Source organism: Hydra viridissima, unplaced genomic scaffold (assembly GCF_058129835.1).
Source record: "Hydra viridissima isolate aposymbiotic clone 2 unplaced genomic scaffold, HvirCarnegie_v1 scaffold_7, whole genome shotgun sequence".
In the NCBI taxonomy this organism is placed as follows: Eukaryota; Metazoa; Cnidaria; class Hydrozoa; order Anthoathecata; family Hydridae; genus Hydra; species Hydra viridissima.
The window spans coordinates 11,826,616-11,847,795 of NW_028324306.1; the positions used below are offsets into that span (position 1 = coordinate 11,826,616).

The following is a 21,180-nucleotide window of genomic DNA, read 5'->3' on the forward strand; positions in this document are numbered from 1 at the left end:
TGTCCAACCTGTTTTTTATACTTATATAATTATTATAAATAAAAGCAAAAGTTTAAAACTTTCTAGTAATTAGTTTATCATCTCACACCTATTTAATTAATAATCCAGTATTACAATTTCATTTTCAGTAACTGTTTAAAGATAATAATATTAATTCGTTAATTTTAATCACACTACTATTATTTTGTCCACAACTGTATGTATGTATGTATGTATGTATGTATGTATGTATGTATGTATGTATGTATGTATGTATGTATGTATGTATGTATGTATGTATGTATGTATGTATGTATGTATGTATGTATGTATGTATGTATGTATGTATGTATGTATGTATGTATGTATGTATGTATGTATGTATGTATGTATGTATGTATGTATGTATGTATGTATGTATGTATGTATGTATGTATGTATGTATGTATGTATGTATGTATGTATGTATGTATGTATGTATGTATGTATGTATGTATGTATGTATGTATGTATGTATGTATGTATGTATGTATGTATGTATGTATGTATGTATGTATGTATGTATGTATGTATGTATGTATGTATGTATGTATGTATGTATGTATGTATGTATGTATGTATGTATGATCCGAAACATACCAGTAAGATTACCAAAGTATATTTCAAAGAAAATGAAATAAAGTTGTTGGATTGGCCTGCTGCTCAAAGTCCGGAATCGAAAATTTGTGTTTTTATTTGTATGACAAAGTTAATAGAGATGATCACAGTATTAACAAGCAAAATTTCTTTTTAGCTTTGGAGGCAACTTGGCGTAATATTCTTCAAAACTATTTACAAAACTTAATTGATAGTAATTCTTGTCACTTGTAAACAGCAATCAATGCCTAATATTATGAAAAACTCGGATATACTTAATAAAACTTTGAGAGGTATGAATACTTTTGAAGCTTCCTAAAATCACAAATGATTTTCATTCTTTTAAGAAGCAAGATTAAGTTTTGCAAATATTATAGCTTATATTGTTAATAGTTGTTTCAACAAATTTTTTAAAACTTCTTTCAAAATTATTTAAATTAATTTGGTTTATTTTAATTGCTACAAAATATTTTTTAATTGGGCATGAATAATTTTGTTGCATACTGTACATACATACAAGCATAAAAAAAACGATGTGTCTTCGTAGAGCGCAATGCGCTCTACTTAGCCATAAGCTGCTCATAGCGCAATATTGTACACGTATGCGCAATATTTTTATTATAACAGTGCGATTTATATTTCACAATACAGCTGGTTAGATAGGCGATTAGGGATAGAGATAGAGATAGAGATAGGGATAGGGATAGGGATAGGGATAGGGATAGGGATAGGGATAGGGATAGGGATAGGGATAGGGATAGGGATAGGGATAGGGATAGGGATAGGGATAGGGATAGGGATAGGGATAGGGATAGGGATAGGGATAGGGATAGGGATAGGGATAGGGATAGGGATAGGGATAGGGATAGGGATAGGGATAGGGATTGGGATAGGGTTAACATCAACAAGATTTAAAAAAAAAAAAAATTTAGCGCATGCAAACAAAGTCTTGCGCTCCGAGTAGCATATGGCTGCATAGAGCGCATTGCGCTCTAAGTAGCAACGGCCTAAAAAAAAGCTATAGGCGGATACACGCGCTGTTATACCAGCACTACGGACATACAATTTTTAAACTTAATAATTTAGTTAATTATTTGACTTAAAACAGTTTTATGTTTTATTTCATGTAAATTCAGAAAGTAAAAAAAGTTTATCTGAATTGAAGTTACGAAAAAACTTTTCGTTTTCTAAAATAAAACCAATAAAACCATTCTTTCATATTCATCATATTGGTATATATTTATATGCAAAAATTTTTACTTATTCGTTAAGCGATTTGCTTAACAAATATGTAAAATAAATATAAAATCGTACAAATACACACACGCGCATACCGGAGTATTTCTTTGTTAGAAACTTAATCTTTAACTGTTTAATTTGTAACGTGATGCGTAAAGTGTTATTTGAGAGAAACAAACAAATCGATTACGCATAAATTCCGAACACTCTTTTAGACTAACAATGTGTAATGTTTGTTGCCTATGAATAACGATGATGATATGATGATGATGATGATGATGATGATGATGATGATGATGATGATGATGATGATGATGATGATGATGATGATGATGATGATGATGATGATGATGATGATCAGACTGATGCGTAGATTTGCTACAAAAATTGATAGCAATGCTACATTTTGGCGTAGATTCGCTACTTATAATAGATTTGCTCCATTTTGGCATAGAAATGTTACGTTGTTGTATAGAATTGATACATTGCGGTATAGAAAAGTTGCCCGTTAGTATAAATGCTACATCGTTTTTTTTACATCGCACGCCGTGATATTTTCAATTATAAGCAGCCATTTTTTTTTAAACGGAGGCAGTGAAATATTTGTAGCTAGCCTTGTAGGCCTGAGTTTACAATTTATTTGTTTGTAGTTGTTAGGAGGATAAGGAAAGTTCCTAAACCTTTTAGCTACTGTTAAATACGAGTAGATACTTTTAAATCAACTATATTATTCCCATGATGTAGTACAAACATAAATATAGAGCTGTCTTCTGTAGCTAAATATGTTCTTTGCTACAAAAAGTTGAGTGGCTTGCAAACTTATGGAGAATTATTTGGAGATGGATATGCTGTTTGCAATTCATACGCAAGTATATGAAACATTTTGTTTGTCTCATATGAAACATTTATACATACAGACATATATATATATATATATATATATATATATATTTACATATATATATATATATATATATATATATATATATATATATATATATATATATATAAAACCTTTTTTAAAGATATTTCAAGTAATATTTTTTAAAAAGAAGGTGTTGTTGGCAGAGGTATTTTAGTTGTTTAATCAACTTAATTTGTATATTTATTTAGGGTGATTTAAAGTTTCTGGATTAGTAAAGCAATCCAAAAGTTTACTTCAGATAAATTGAAAGAGATTGCACTCAATTACTTGAGTCAATTTCTTCTGGTTAATTTTTATTTTGCAAAACTTAGTCAATATCTTCTGGTTATGTTTTATTTTTCAAAACTTATAGTAAACAGTTAATCAATTTATTGACAATTAAAATACTTGTCAATAAGTTGTTCATAGTCACAGTTCCTATAAGTAATTTAGTCTAGTTTATATAATATAATTTATTTTCAATATTTTAGCTTTGTAGTTACAGACACAATCTTTTCAAAGCTAATGGACAAGATAAAAGTAAAAATACTGATAGATTACTGTTGTTTAAATTAAGTTGTTAGTTTGTTTGAGAATGAAGGTATAAAATTTATTACAAAGCTGAACTTGAAGTTGTTATTGATAGAGATGTTTCTAATGTTATTTTTTAGTTAAAATGAGTTAAATTGAAGTTAAATTATTTTTATATGAGTCCATGTAGATTTCAATTTGTAAAACTTTTTTTAAGGAAATTTATATGATGTTGATATGCTTGATCTATTATCCAATGACCAAGCTCATGACCTTTATGGTGCATTAACTTGTTCTTACAATGAAACTAGAGTAAAGCTTTAAAATTCATATAAACCAAACCTATACAAATAATTTGTAATAAAAAAAAAGAATGTAATAAAAAAATTGTATAAAAAAATATCTATCTGCAGAATAACTTGCAATATGTGCATGTCACATAAACTATATGTTATTTACAATATACTTTTTGTTGTTTAGCACAATATTTATATAAAGTACTTGTTCCTGGAGCAATAATATACCTGTTTGCTAAAGCTGAGCAGGTTTGAAGAATTCAAGTATGCAGGTTTTATATTTAAAATAAAGGTTTGTTTTGATTTTAATTGAGTTTATGTCGTATTCTACGGAAGATAATTTTAGTAAATGTGGATGGACCAATAATCAAATAAGTGAGATTTTGCATTTTTAAAAGATAATGATTTTCAAGGTTGCTACTTTCCTTATATACAAAAATAAAATCAAAGATAATGCTATTTTACAAATAAAAACTCCTAAATCTATCTATGGAAAATTATTGTCACAAAGAAGGTCTTTGGGTTCAAAATTAGATCTTTCTAATTCTTAAACCTAAATTAGTTGTGAGAGGCAAAAAATTATGCGCCATAATGATAGGTTTACCTTGATGGTCATCTTTAAAAAGGAAGTTATGGGGGATTTAGCAACCACAGAAGATTCTGTACAAGAAAGATTATTGCAAACCAACCCAGGTCAACAGTTACTGGACTTTTAGTAAGCGTGGATGGACCAATGAACAAATCAGTGAGATTTTGCAGTAAGTGAGATCCACAGACTAGTTAATAAAGTTGGATATGAAAAAAATACATTTAAGTCCATTTTCTAGTAGTTCCATTTTTAGTTTTGCTTAATAAATAGTTATTTAACTTTGTACAGCTAGCCTTTTTCTAAAATTTGAATAGCCAGTTTATGATTTTTGAATACCCATTTTATATACTAAAAGAGCCAATATTTGGTTTTTTTAAGTAAACTTGGTTTTAACTTTTTCAGTTTTTGGTCTTTCAAGCAACTAGGTTTTGAATATTGTAGTTTTTAGTTTTTGGTTTTTGGTTTTTGGTTTTTAAACAGTCAGTTTCTGTTCTTTTAATAGCCAGTTTTATATATATTTTTATTATATATTGTCATTTTTGATTTTCATTTTTGAAAAATATTTTTTTTGAATGCTCACGGTTTTCAGAGTGGATTAAACTTTGGTCCAAAGAGTAGTTCTAAATGCATACTCAAAGATATAGAGCACTATAGAAATTTAGTGTTAACACTTCATGTTAATGTTTCGAAAAAAATGTCAATCAGTGATTGTTGTTGTAACTTGATGTTTCTTTAGTAAATTTAAACTGTTGCATGGAAAGGAGATATTGGTGCAATTCCAATTCAATTTTTCAAAATTGATAGCTCAATAACAGAGCGCCATTTCATGCAATATTTAAAACTCATCTTAAAAAACCTGTTTTTTTCTTTCTACAAAATAGTTTTTCAGCAGCTTAGTTGTATTTTTCCTTAGTTGCAGCTTCAAAGGGTAATTGAGGCGTTAAGCCTAAAGTGGTCTTATCCTCAATTTTTCTCAATTACATTTTATGTAGCCTATCTCCTCTACTACTCAAAAAATTTATGAAATAGTAGTATTTATTAGTATAAAAATATTTATCCACATACAGTCGTCTAATTTATAGTTTTAGTTAAAAACTTCTTTTTGTGTTTTCTCAGAATTATTTCCAACAGGCCGCCCCTCCACGCCAATCTGGCTCTCAAGCCTCGTTTAATATAAAGGCATGCTTTTCATTAAATTGTAATTTTATCAAAAAGTTAACATTTTCAGAGCATGTGCGGTCAATCATGAAATATCCGAAGTCTTTAACTAGTCTTAAGATAAAACTATGAATATTTTTGCAATATAATGTCGCATTTCTATGCTTCGGAAGAACGGTGACAAATTACTAGAGCATCCTATTACACTTGTGTCTAGTGAAATAACGAAAGGAGAATATTTTCGAGTTTAATATATGAAACAATGACTTTATATTCCAAATTTTTAGTTTTTTCACGAACTTTTCTAAGATCTGACTTACTATTTCAGTCACAATTTTGACTTTATGTAGAAAAGTTACATCACCGAAGCATTTCTATCACTAAGTAAAACAGTGAGAAAGAGCCTATTTCAGATTATTGAAGTGAAATAATTTATTTACAATAAATAGTTTTAAAGTAATAAAAATACATTCATTGTAGCTAAACAGATATCAATTATTGAGAAAAACACTCGCTTACGCTTTGAAAATAGATGACCATGTCTGCTGATTTCTTTCTTGTGTAGAATTGCTACTCTTAGGTAGCGAAGCGACAAATGTTTATAATGATAATGATGACATAAAAAATGTTCCTGAAGATGATTTAAAGAGTTAACTACATGAAAATATTGAATCTTTGACATTTTATTGAAAATAATTTCATTCCAAGAAATTTCATCAAGAAATGACCAAAAAAATGCGAAAATGTAACTTTGCATCAGATTTTAAAAAACGTTTTCTTAAAACATGAAAATACCGTAAAAACGAGGGCTATTTTATAGCATCAGGGTGATATTTTTGATTTTAAAATTTTTTCTTAGTTTTCAAAAATTTGGGATATTTGCAAAGATGAAACATGATGAATTATGATTAACTTTAAAGTGTATTAGGGCCTCAAAGTAAATTTGTAACAAAGACTACCATTCACTCGGATTTTAATACCATTCATCATAGGGATAGAAATGTTACTCAAAGATAGAGTCATAGAGGTTTGTGGCTGTTTAAAACACAAAACTAGAAAATAATTAGGCTAACTTTACTGCCCGTTACCTAATTTTTAAAAAAAGTTTAAATAAAACTCTATTTTAAAAAAATTTTCCAAAAGCTGTCGACCGAAAAAGTAAGTAGCAAATCTACACTCAGATCAGTCTAATGATGATGATGATGATGATGATGATTATGATGATGATGATGATGATGACGACGACGACGACGACAGCGACGACGATGATGGTGATGGTGATGATGAAGACGATAATATATATATATGTATGTATATATATATATATATATATATATATATATATATATATATAGAGAGAGAGAGAGAGAGAGAGAGAGAGAGAGAGAGAGAGAGAGAGAGAGAGAATATAAGTGTGCAAATGAATTACAATTACATAAATTGAACTTTATTGTAAAAGTCGCATCGCGATTATATGTTATAGCAAGAGTCGTAACATTAAGTTAAGTGATAGAATTTTGAGCGCTTTTCGCAACAAAAACAAATCCGTTATGGAACGAATGTCTTTTGAAATTCAAATCATTAAAAAAGAACTTAAGAAGCGAATTTTGTCGAGGATAGAATAAATTATAAATAAATTAGGTTGTGTCCCAAGATTTTATTTCCTGGGACAAAGCCTACTTTTAGGTGAACTAAAAATTAAAAAATAAACTTTTCATAGTATTGATATGACAGCTAATGAAGCAGAAAAACTTTTTAAAAGTTCCTCTGCTTCTCTGCTTCATCTGCTTCATTATGTTTTAGAACTGACAGTTCTAAAACTTAACAAAAAAAAAAAAAAAAAAAAAAAGATAAATTAAGATAAAAGAGAAAAGTTCTTGCATTATGAACGCAAAACAGTAACTAAGCAACTTCGTATTACGTAAGAATTACGTATTTTGCATTATGAACGCGATTGCCAAATACGACCTATACTTCCACGCAATTCACTCGATCGGTAAAAAAAAATTATTGGGTTCGCTATAGATTTTGTGAACGACAATACACAACCCCACAAATAAAAAGTGTGAGTCCATTCCCAGGAATAGGTGAGCGGTTTGAAATGCCATAAACATATTACTGTGTTGTACGGCAAATAAGCAATACATGTAGAAAAATGTATCATCAGTGTTAGCTTGTTCATTTTTACTTGTCTGTAAATTTTCTTCTTCGGCGCCAAGTCGTTCTTCTTTAGAGCTTGGTCGTTGTTAGTTTTATCGGAGACATCTATATTCGGCCTTTGCGCTGATATCATTCGTCTAACCATTCTCACTCTGAAATGTAGCCGAGTGTGGATATATAGAACATTAAGTATTAATACTGGACAAACAGATATTATAACTAGCTCAATTAATTTCCGATTTTGAGTTAAAAAACTCAAACCATTGATTAAAAAAACAATGGTAGTGATAAAAGAAACGCATTTTATGTACAAACAAGGGCTCTCGTTTACATACTTTTGGTAAATAAAGGGTTGAAAAACAGCAAAGTAACGATCGATTGAAGTTAAGCAGACCGTTAGGAACGATGTTAAATTAAAGGAATGAGCCGTAAAAGTTGCAAACAAAAATAAACCACAACTATGAGTCTGTGAAAACGTCATTATTAAAAAAATTATCCATGGCAAGATCGAGAAAATTCCAATCAATAAATCCCAAAGAGATGTGCTGGCTAACAAAAAATGAACTGGAGAATGCATGTTCTTGCAATAGTAAGTTCTTCCAATAATGTAAATGTTCATGGTGACAATCGGTAGTAATGCTATCAAGAGTAAACCAATAGTTGCATGTAGAGTTCCGTCTTGTTGCACTCGCAATGACACGAAAAGATATTGTCGAGAACAATTGATGAAATAGAAAGATGTGCTCATACTTGTTCATATTCCGATTTCAAATTCAACGCTGGCCGTGCTAAGTTTCATTTGATAAAAATGAAAATTCCGTTTTTCAAAGAAAATACACAAATAATTCATGTTTTCCAAAATAAAAACGAAAGCACTAACAATAAAAAAAAGAACCAGAATGATAACTTTATTAACAATTTCTATAGATAGGATTAATTTCATAATGGCAGCTGATTAAATAATTATTTTTTTTTGTTTTTGCTATCTTTAGTAGCATAAATTGTAATACTTTTTGTAAATTTATGTAAATAACACTTTCAATTAAAAAAAACTTTTACTTTTTTATGAGTAACAAGTGTTGAGCAGCTACAAAGCACCTTCGAACGTTGCAAGATTCTATATTTTAAAAAGGAATAAGGAATAAAATCTAAAAAAAAAGTCTGTTTCACTCCATCACAGCAGATTTCAATCACAGATGCCGAGGTTCTCTGTTGGGATTACAAAAAATTCATCTTAATTTCAGCCTAATTCAAATTGAGTAATTTCAACGTCTTAACGTCTCTTGGGGATTTCAAACTGATGGTGCAGATGCAACACAGAGATTTCTGTAGGAGCACAATGTTTGAAAAGAGAGTTTTTTTCATTGTAGCCTTCTCAAACTGGAGCAATCCGACATACATACATACATACATACATACATGCATATATGTATGTATGTATGTATGTATGTATGTATGTATGTATGTATGTATGTATGTATGTATGTATGTATGTATGTATGTATGTATGTATGTATGTATGTATGTATGTATGTATGTATGTATGTATGTATGTATGTATGTATGTATGTATGTATGTATGTATGTATGTATGTATGTATGTATGTATGTATGTATGTATGTATGTATGTATGTATGTATGTATGTATGTATGTATGTATGTATGTATGTATGTATGTATGTATGTATGTATGTATGTATGTATGTATGTATGTATGTATGTATGTATGTATGTATGTATGTATGTATGTATGTATGTATGTATGTATGTATGTATGTATGTATGTATGTATGTATGTATGTATGTATGTATGTATGTATGTATGTATGTATGTATGTATGTATGTATGTATGTATGTATGTATGTATGTATGTATGTATGTATGTATGTATGTATGTATGTATGTATGTATGTATGTATGTATGTATGTATGTATGTATGTATGTATGTATGTATGTATGTATGTATGTATGTATGTATGTATGTATGTATGTATGTATGTATGTATGTATGTATGTATGTATTTGCACCAGCATGATGGACATTTTTCAAATTTGATAATTTAGTTGATCGCAGTATCTGACGTCTGAAAGTCTGAACCAATCACAAACCGATTTACCAACCTTATGTTTTTTTTCATTTAAAATCAGGAAATAAGAAAAGCGTTAATTTAATTTTTGAAATTACAAGACATCTTTTTTTTCTGAAAGAAGTGCAAGAATGGTTTTACTTTTGTGAAATAAGAACCATTCCATATTTGGTTCATGTTTATGCAAGATATTTTACTTATTCGTTACTAATTCAAAATTTTACTTATTCGATTGCTTAATGAATAAGTAAACGAACGAGTATACAAAAACAAAATACGGTGAGAAATATTTCTTGCTATAAAAGTTAACAGTAACAGCATCTAAAAACAAGCGACAAGATAATGTGCTAACAGCAAAACAAACCTAAACTAAAAATAAAATATACAATTAGCCTCACTAGCATTAAAGAAGCGCAAGACTCTTTGACCCTTATGCAGTACTAATCGATGTATTTCTTCCTCGTCATAGATTTGATACCAACTATGTTCTAATAATCGTAGCTGGTTGACAGGATATTTTATAGCATATTCTATTACACTATTGCAGCACTTAGTTCATTGTTTGAATTGAGGACAACAACTATTTTCGGTGTTCCTGTAGGATCATCTCTTATGATCAGGATCAATACAACTTTTTTTATTTATTTGATTTTTTCTTATCTAATGTTCTTATGATTATCTTTTTTATGTGAGATTATCTTCGATTTAGGCTTCCTGTAAACGTGTTTGGTGTTTTGTTATTGGATTTATTGCGCTCTTTTATGAATTTTAATGCAGACTTTCATGATCCCTGCCTTGTGTAAATGAGAGGCAGGTTTTTGTAATAGTAATTCATTATCATTCTGTAGTAATTCACAACGGAACTAAACAAAATACTTAACTATATATGATCAAAATGAAATATATACTATCGCGCTTGAAATTTAGTTAAATGCCGTTTTGCCGTAAATCCTCGAACTAGCACCCAGATGCTTATTCAATTTTTGAACCTAAAAAGAGGGCGCTTGTTTGAGCAGGTTGCTTGTTTTATTTTTCTGGAAGTCAAAACAATTCAAACAAAAAATAAATTGCGATTTCAAAAGACACGTTTTTAATGCTTTTTGCTCCTGGATTTAAAACAAAATTTTTTCACAACTAATTAATATCTTTACACCCTTTCTGTTTTCGTCAACCGGTAACTCGTTCGGACCGGCTCCACCATTGTCAATTTCACTCATTTAAAACGGATTGTGCTCTTCTGAATTCGTATAATCGAACTGATCTGTGAGAATTGTACGCTCTTCACTTGACCTTCTTTGAAGCAGGTGATGTCGTTATCTTGATTTCCATTTTTATTTGAACTTCAAGAAATCTGATGCAGAATTTTCGATATAACATGAATACCTATCCAATGCGAGTAAACGCCTTTTAAAGGAGAATATTCCAAACACTTTATTGATCGATTGGATTGTTAATTCGGTATTCATCCAACCGATGACGAAACAGTTAAACATTTCCCACTGAATTTTTTGTTGAGTTTTTTTGCGTCTCGTTTTGCTTCTTTAAACACAAAAATGGTTTTATTTTTTCCCTGTTTGCTTTAGCTGTCAAACAAACTGACACTTTTGAACGCTTTTTTTGTTAATAATTGTAATAGAAACCATGTCATAACAAACTGAGTCTCGTCGATAGCATAAATACTTTTCATCGTGTTATTATACCTAAAGTTTAATCTTCAAAATTACATGGCATATGCAATAAGTTTGAAAATCACCATGTAGAGATATTTCTGACAAAAAGACGTTTTCCTGTGCATAGACAAGTCATTCTTCTCATGAAACACCAAACTTTTTACTTGCAGAAAAGTATCATCCATTTCCTTAAGAAATTTTCTTTATAATGATGAAATATTAAAAAATGTGCAATTGTTTCAATCGTCAATCTAGAATCCGTTCGGAAACTATCGTAGTTCCTTGCTTAACGGGTTTCTTCCCCAACAGGAAGTCTTTTCTTTTACATTCGATTTCCTTTATTTGTCCTTGGATTTGAGCTCAGTTATTCACCCAGCGAACAACTATTCCTCGGTCGAGATAATGGCGAGTAACAGCACTTTTGGAAAACTGTTCTGCGTGTAGAACAATGTTGATTGTAAATCTCGTATTGCAATTACTAACTGTTTTTCTTTTGTAAGAATGATAGCGCGATCCAGAGAGCTATCTCTAAAGTACGAAATACTTTACAAGATCAAATTTTTGGGACCTGTTCGTGGGCATCACGTTTTAGAAAGATAGTTCAGCACCAATCATAGGCGAACAATTTCATTACCTAGAGACCGTTGTCTTGGTTACCTGAACCAAGAGACTAAGCCCACACTTATGGCAAGTATGCATTGGGTGTATACAAACTTGCATTAGGAAGAAATACTTTTATAGAACATTCTAAAAACAACTGGTGAAAAAAAGAAAAGATTTGAAGACATATGCTGCTGTAGGTAAAAATAAACAAGAATGAAAAAAAAATGGTGGTTCCAGACAATTGCACAGCAACAACGAACAACAATAAGTTTACGGAAAGTTTGTGGTAGAAGCTCGAAGAAAAAAGGAAGCCGACATATTTTTAAAAACCTATTTATCATATTAAAAAAGTTACTTGCTATGAAAGAATATATTAAAATTGACAAGAATGAAAACTTCAACAAACTTTGTTGTTTATTTCTAGTCCTTTTCTAGCTAACTGTCCTCCTCATTCCAGTAAAACTTACATTTAAGAAACTCTTTTGACTTATATTTCGAATAAACGCCATTTCCATTAGGTCGAGGTACAAGGAGTTTATACGAAGGGGACACATAATAATTTTATCAATATACATACATAGATACATACATAGAAACATACGTAAATACATACATACATAGATACATACATACATTCATAGATACATACATACATACATACATACATACACACACACACATACATACATACATACATACATACATACATACATACATACATACATACATACATACATACATACATACATACATACATACATACATACATACATACATACATACATACATACATACATACATACATACATACATACATACATACATACATACATACATACATACATACATACATACATACATACATACATACACACACACATACATACATACATACATACATGCATACATACATACATACATACATACATACATACATACATACATACATGCATACATACATACATACATACATACATACATACATACACACATACATACATACATACATACATACATACATACATGCATACATACATACATACATACATACATACATACATACATACATACATACATGCATACATACATACATACATACATACATACATACATACATACATACATACATACATACATACATACATACATACATACATACATACATACATACATACATACATACATACATACATACATACATACATACATACATACATACATACATACATACATACATACATACATACATACATACATACATACATACATACATACATACATACATACATACATACATACATACATACATACATACATACATACTTGTACACACACGCGCGTACCGGAATATTTCTTTGTTAGAAACCTAATCCTTAACTGTTTAATTTGTAACGTGATGCGTAATAAGTTATTTGAGAGAAACAAACAAATCGATTACGCATAAATTCCGAACACTCTTTTAGACTAACAATGTGTAATGCTTGTTGCCTATGAATAACGATGATGATGATAATGATGATGATGATGATGATGAGGAGGAGGAGGAGGAGGAGGATAGCATGATGACAAGACTTTCTATTGTTATTATTATAGTATTCCTTTAAACCAATCAAGATCAAACAGAAAACACAAAGATTTTATTTTCAAAATGACTTATATTACGAGATTACTAAATTTATGATTTGCAATTCCCTTAAATAATTTGGCCTTTTAATGACAACCATCTTCAAAATTCATTGTTTTACTAAAATAACCTTTACTACCACTCAGCCATGGTCGCCAATGGCCCACTTATAAACACGAACATTGAAAAGTCATCATGTTTTAAAGCCTTATGACGCGCATTTAAAAAACAATTATTCATCATCCAGCTAATAACAAAGCAGTAGTAGATGTTTTTCTTGCTCAACCAAGGCCTGCCAATCAAAGCACCGTCTGTTTTATTTAATAACAGTGTTTCCGTTATGCGACGTTTAAAAAGCCGTTTCGTCTTTTCTTTAAACGAAGAAAGATCAGAAGCGCAATTTTAGTTATATTGATTCATTATTTTTTTCAAGTCAGCTTCAAACAACTTAACAGTATAATAAGGCATAAGTAAATGTTCATAATACATAGCATATAGTAGTTGGACGATTGGATTTGACAGAACTACAAAGAGGTAAATAACGTGCTTGTCTCTGTGTCCTCTCACAAAACATCTGTGGAATTTGCGGGAGAGTATGAAAAATAACTGAAGTTAATAAACAGCGTTCTTTCTCTTGGAATATAAAAACCCATTCACTTAACAAAACGTTAGTAAATTAATTTATTTTTAGTAATCTAGTTAATTAGTGTATTAGGGCTAAACATTTGTACCGTAATTTTTAACACGTATTGTTTCAAGAAGTGCTTTTTTAAAGTCTTCCTTTATTTGAGAGCATGAAAATATTTACTTCTATTTTTTTACGTAAAATTGTTGCCGGATGTTTTTATGACGCTGTTAACAAATTTCTTTATATGATTCAAGTGAAATCGAAACTCAAAATGTTTAGGGAAAATTACTGACGTTATGACGTTTTTTTCATGTTTGTTTTTCTGCAGCAAAATCACAATTTTAGGAAATGTCGAACATACCATTCGGGGGGTTACTCACGGTATCTAAGCGGTAATTGCCTCTGTTGTTACTCTTTGACTGCATTGTTTACACAGGTTTTAAAAATTTTATGAACGTAAAATGTCAAGACAAAATTTAAGCCCTCATCTGTATTCATTTGTTACCCATTCATTAAAGCGTTTAAAATTTCAGTTATTAACAAATAATAACATAGCGTTTGTGATCGTATTGTTATTGGCTTTTTAACTGATTACCAAAACTTGCCTTACTAATCAATCTTATGCTTGCATTAAATCGTGGGTACTGAAAAACCCATGAGATTTCAAAAAACTTTATTTTAGTCATCTTTACCAAACCATGAGTTCTACACGTGTTTACACTAACCCTTCTTTCAAAATACCGATGTGCTTAATGGAAAGACAAAAATTTGCAGACGGTTTAATTGCTTAAGTAAAGTCTCGTCAATTCAAATGTTTTTATTTGTGAAGCTAGATTAAAATAAATGTAGGTGTATCTTTTTTTTTTTTTATGGTTTTTTAAAATGATTTGGATTTTTTTTCACTTTACATTTCTTTTATAGAAAATATATAAATAAAAGATATATAAATAAATAAAACTGCAGCAACAACAGCTAGCGTCAAAACTTTTAAAGCAAAATTTGTTGCAGATTTAACATGCTTTTACGAAAATTTGTATATCTGTTGGGATTTCTAGCAAGCTATGCCTCTTTATGCCAGTGTATGTGTGACCAAAGACCTCATGGCGGAAAAATGATGTGTTGCACCGGAAAAGATACTCAGTGTTACGTTAAATATGAAAATAATCGTACACCCGGCCGAACAAATACAATATGCTATTGTGATTCGTACTGCAAATTTACCGACGACTGTTGCGATGACTACGACAAAATACAAAAACTTTGTCAGGGTGAGTATAATTTTGGAAATAAATAAAGATATAAAAAAAAATATAGACAAAAGTTATCTATATTAATGATTACATATCAGCTATCCGTGTTTGGTAATTATTAAGTATAAATTAATGAAGTTTATTACAAGTCAAAAATTATAAGCGTTTTTCTTTCTTTTTTTGGCATTTTAGGAGCTATTGACTGTGACGTTAGCGAGTGGGGGGAATGGGGTAATTGTAGTTCTTCTTGTGGTTTGGGGGTAATGAATAGAAAGCGAAAAATAACTCAGCTGCCATCGAACGGAGGAAAAGCATGCCCTTCACTTCGACAGACAAGAGGATGCAATATGAACAGTGTTTGTCAAGATAATTGTAAGCTTTTTTTTTTTTTTATTTTAAAAGCAATTTTGATGAAACAAAACAAATAAAAATGAGAACATTTTAACAAGTTTTATGTCTTCGTGATTTGAAATATTTGAATCGGTTAATGAAAATGATTTTTTATAGATGAAAGTGCATTGGTTTTACCGACTACATATCGTCGCCAACCTTTCGGGGAATTTCTATTTGAAAATATCTTACCTGTCGAAAAATCGAGTGAGACCAATGAAAAGCAACGCGTAGCACCCACGTCAGTATTTAAGTCTTTCTCGTAAAAAATACGAAACACGATTAAAAGATTTTAATTTTTAGAAAAAGGTTTTTTATCAAACTGTTTTAAAAACAAAGAATTGCATATTCTTTGATTTTCTATAGGTACTCGTACTGCGTCCATTACAAAATAACTTACAAGCGACCGTTTTGCCAAAACACGTGGGCGGATCAATTAACCAGCAGCGTTCCAGTATGTACGGAATGCCAGTCACGTGTTATGAATGATGGCCGTTGCAGAGGAGAAGGATCGATCGGTGTTAAAACTCGATGGAAGGCATTGGGAATATCTCAGTGCCATGGAGACTGGATTCGACTTGGTCCAATTATTCCTAACTGCACCTGCGATGAGAATGGCTTTTCAAATTTTGTTTTTGTTTAACACGTGTTACATTCTGAAATTTTAATTTAATTGAAACTTCTCGTTGCTCACTTTCAGCACGAATGCGACACCAGAAAAGAGAAACAAATTATGTAAATAAATAAAGCGAATACTTTATTAATTACGGCGAAAAGCTGGAGAGATGCAGAATTATAAATTCAGATTAAAATTTCTGTTTGGCATAGTTGCAACGGTTATCACTTACCTTTTGATAAATTTAATCAGCGTTCAGCGAGAAGAAGGTCTTAAGCTTAAAGCTGAAGTCGTTTCCAAATCCCCAACAGCCAAACGCAACGGAATGTAAATTTCCATTTTGAATTTACTGGAATTTATTTAAAAACTGGATTTATTTTTTACTTATGCTCTCTTCATTAAAATATTTGTGAATTATTAAATAAAAAATTGCAATAATATTGTAGTTTAGAAATAGATAACGAGGATTGTGCTTTTGTATTGTATATACTAAAAAATAAATTGAGAAATGAATTAATTTTTTTCTTCTGTTTCTCTTTACCTGAATAAATAGAAAATAAAAAAGTTATCATTTACTATACAGTGGTTTTTTAAAATAGATAAACCATTCAGTCAGTCCGTTCACAAGTTATACAAATTCCCATTGTCCCTTATATAAGGATCACACATTTACTAAAAGCTATTTGTAAAATCAAATTTTGGTAGTGCTAAGCCAAAAATTATTCTAGGAAACAAGTTCCATTAAAAAAAAAAAAAAAAAAAAAAAAATGAAAAAATAAAAAGAATAAACAAACCAAAAGATTAATTATATTATCAATTAGTGCACTTCTGTTTAACAAACTTTAGTCTTTAATACCCACTTTATCAAAAAAAAAAATGTAGATGGTGATCTTGGCTTTTACAAAACACTTTTAGGAAATCCTACATTATCAAGTGTGTTTATTTGCTCTGTCCCATTGTTTGTAAATAAATTAAAAAAAAATTTTAAACCAGTTCTTGATTAGACTTGCGTTTTGTTGCAATATTTTGGCATCGTTTGATTGAAGCAAGTAAATCAACTTTCTATCTAAACGACCCTTATTTTACCCTCGTAGTATTGGCATAGTATTACATTGCAAAATCCAAACAAGAATCCAAACAAGAAATTTTTTTCAACACGAATTTCATCGCGAAATTTCTTTTAGTTCGTTTTTGTTTAAAAAAAAAAAAAGATTTTATAACTTTATTGTAGTACTGTGTGTTTTTAAATCTTGAATGGTTTCCTTGCGTTGTCTCCATTTGTATATCGACATTTTATGTTTATACCAACAACTATTACAACCAACAACTACTACATATCACTATTCTTTGAGTGATCAACATGTAGTAGTAAAAAGAGAGTAGTAAGAAGGAAGTAACAAAGTTGTTTGGGACAATCTATGTCGACTACGTTTATATATATATATATATATATATATATATATATATATATATATATATATATATATATATATATATATATATATATATATATATATATATATATATATATATATATATATATATATATATATATATATATATATATATATGAAGACTCCACTTATTGTGGGAAGAAACGGCAGGGTCACATTTTTTCATTTTGAGATAAATCATTATTAAACTTTTAAACCTTTATAAGTTTCGAAGTTTTAGGAAAATTTAGAAAAACTTTAAATATGCATCAAATCATTTATTTTATTTGAATTCAAATACAAAATATGCTATTATGGTTAGTAAAGCTAGAAAGTGTAAAAAGTCGAAACTTTCAAAATGTGACCCTGCTATTTCTTCCCGTGGAGTCTTCATATATATATATATATATATATATATATATATATATATATATATATATATATATATATATATATATATATATATATATATATATATATACACACATATATATATGTCGACTATTTTTGTTAGAAAAATGTTTGTGTTCCATAAAACAAATTCGCTTTTCATTTTTTTTTTTTTTGGTGTCGTGTGTAACTTAACTAAGATGGTAGTTTAAAAAAGTTTTTTGATTTAATTTCGAGTTTCTTAAATTTATTCTGATTTGATTACAAAAATTACAAAAAAAAAATTTCCAAAATTCAAATAATTTTATTGGTTTATAATCTAAAAAGTTAAGTTGTCTTAATCCAGATGGCTTATGGCATGAGCCATGATGGCATGTACGTTGCTTGGAGATTGTTGTAATAAATTTGTTATTATCTTTATAATGAGGCATGTTTATGAAAAATTTTAACTTATGGCTTTGTCATAGGCTGTCGTTTGTGAAAGAAAGTAACTGAGCTTTTCGCGTGAAAATTTTCATTACTTTTGCGAATAATTTTCCATTTGACGTGATCCTTCAAACTTTCTTTCATTTTATATATATTTTTTATTTGTTTATAATCTGTAATATAATCTTGAGAGGCAGCATCATTGAGTCAACAATAAAAGTTATGTCGCAGTAGTAAATAAAGGGATAGTTGTCAAAAACTTCTTGAAAAATTTTGTGACGACACTTTTCATATTTCTTAGCAAATATTATGACTAAATGAATTCAACAATATGTATAAAAAGTTTTTGTGTAAATGGAATCACATGCAATGTTTTCCTAAGATAAATAACTTAAATATTAGTCGAAAGAAGGTTACCTTAGCCTCATTTTTTCTGTATATCTCTCTATTATATGAAGTTTTATTATATGAAATTTTTCTCTGTTACTATGAAATTCCTCATAGTTTCATTAGAGAAGCATACAGAACATAATGTAAATTTTCTCTATCACTGCTGATGAAAACTTTAGGGATGTGACACACTTAGAGGAAAAAATATACGTTAAAAAAACTTTTACCAGCAGCGAATTACATTTTTAAATAGCTGATACCAGTCTCAGTATAAGGAAACCTTACGTCTGTGGGTTAATTAAAATTAAAGGATGATTTGGTAATTACTCATCTGTTTGTTAAGAAATTCAATATTTTCGAAAATGGTGGATCGGTGATAGGATACAAAAGATTTGAAGTCGACATAAATGGCAACGAAGCATGTGTGATGGAAGCATGACGCGTGTGGTTTTTTGATGACCATAGATTATTTGAGAGTGACATGTTAAGCTCTACTTAAGTTTTTATGTAACTGTTATGTTTTTTTATTAAAATTTCAGTTACTGTTACAGCAGTGCTTTGTTGCAACAATAACTAGAGTTGTTACCAAAATTCAACAATTTGAAGCTACAGATACATTTATTAGTTCTGTGTGTGTTCGTGTGTATATAGATATATACACACAGTTTTAACAATATATATATATATATATATATATATATATATATATATATATATATATATATATATATATATATATATATATATATATATATATATACATTTATTAGTTCTGTGTGTGTTCGTGTGTATATATCTATATACACACGAACACACACAGAACTAATAAATGTATCTGTAGCTTCAAACCCCATATATATATATATATATATATATATATATATATATATATATATATATATATATATATATATATATATATATATATATATATATATATATATATATACACACACAAGTTTTTAGAAATGTGCCAAGGTGTTTTGTATTGGTTGGTTACATTTTCCTCATGTTTCTGTCCAATTCATCCAACAACAGCTCGATCGGGTTGCAATCAGGAGATTGAGGAGCCCATTCCGTATATTTTAGCTCTCTTTACTTTACTTTAGCTAAAATGCAATTCCGGCTGACATATTCGCGAACCACAAGTCGTTTCCCACACGGAAAAACGTGTTGTTGAGAATTTATTAGCGGTACATTTTTTTGTCCATACTGCTTTCAATTTGTACAAATTTACTAACTTTGTTCCTGCAAAGTATCTTCAAACCATGACCAACCCTCAATCATACCTAACTGTGGGAATAATACTTTGATTAATCATGCGTTCGCCGATCAAACGTCGAATAAACTGTTGATGTCGTATTCTAAAAATATCAAACTTTAATTCATCCATGAACAACACTTAAGACTATCGTTCAGTTGTCTAACCTTTATGTATTTTTGCCCAACTCTTTTAATTTTGTTTTTAGTAATAGTTTTTTTTGTTACAACGCATCCTTTTAAACCGTAAATACTCAGGTGTCGCTATACAGTTGAAATAGATACTGGTGTTTACCGCGTGGAGTTGAGTTACTCTTGAAATTCGGGAGCTATGAAGGTACAATTTTTTTTGCTTTGAACACAGATGAACTTGTCCACCTGTTTTAAAGCTGCTTTAGGCATTCCAGAACGATGAAGACTATTATTACACCCATTTTCGCGCTTTCTTTCCAAAGCTTCCACGACTGCACTTTGTGACACTTGAAGTGGTTTTTCACATTGAATAATCTTTTTCGTGTAATGCCACAATGGCTGTTCGTGATTCTACTCTCAGTATCAAAACATAAAAAGCGTATTTTTTTTTTACATTTCAAAGATGACCACTGTCAATTTAGATGACAGTTGTCAATTTAGATAAAAATCTTTCTATGAGTATTATAGTTATGATATTGGTAATGTTCTGCTAAACTTTTGTATAAAAAGTCAACACAGCCAATCTATCTTGGATACTGAAGAACCGAATATATTTGTCGTCAAGCGTCCAGCGCGAACGCTTATGATTGTTTCGCATATATTAACCCGAAATAATAATTCTCTGAAAAAAGCTGAATTTTCTGAAAATAAACTCATTACTTCCAAGCTAGACTTTTGTTAAACTGAACAAATTTTTAAATAAAACAGTTTTTGGAATGTAATTGA

The 21,180-nt window shown here is 29.6% G+C and overlaps 2 protein-coding genes across 3 annotated transcripts; one reads left to right on the forward strand and one right to left on the reverse strand.

The window, feature by feature from the left end:
* Positions 1–6,923: 6,923 nt before the first annotated feature.
* LOC149886144 (uncharacterized) lies at positions 6,924–8,668 on the reverse strand. Of its 2 annotated transcripts, none has more exons than XM_090093533.1 (2): positions 8,552–8,668; positions 6,924–8,280 (listed from the first exon to the last, which is right to left on the reverse strand). In XM_090093533.1, the coding sequence occupies exon 2, from the start codon at positions 8,238–8,240 to the stop codon at positions 7,275–7,277; it is 966 nt and encodes a 321-aa protein (XP_089949659.1). In that variant the 5' UTR covers positions 8,241–8,280; positions 8,552–8,668; the 3' UTR covers positions 6,924–7,274. The 2 variants fall into 2 exon arrangements, with proteins under 2 accessions (XP_089949659.1, XP_089949660.1); XM_090093534.1 differs by lacking the exon at positions 8,552–8,668 and having other exon boundaries at positions 6,924–7,644; positions 7,828–8,387.
* A 6,337-nt stretch (positions 8,669–15,005) lies between these two features.
* Positions 15,006–16,880, forward strand: LOC145184528 (somatomedin-B and thrombospondin type-1 domain-containing protein-like). Its single transcript, XM_080060226.2, has 4 exons — positions 15,006–15,375; positions 15,550–15,729; positions 15,865–15,988; positions 16,114–16,880. Exons 1-4 carry the CDS (start codon positions 15,123–15,125, stop codon positions 16,388–16,390), a joined length of 834 nt encoding a protein of 277 aa, XP_079916352.2. The 5' UTR covers positions 15,006–15,122; the 3' UTR covers positions 16,391–16,880.
* The last annotated feature ends 4,300 nt before the right edge of the window (positions 16,881–21,180 follow it).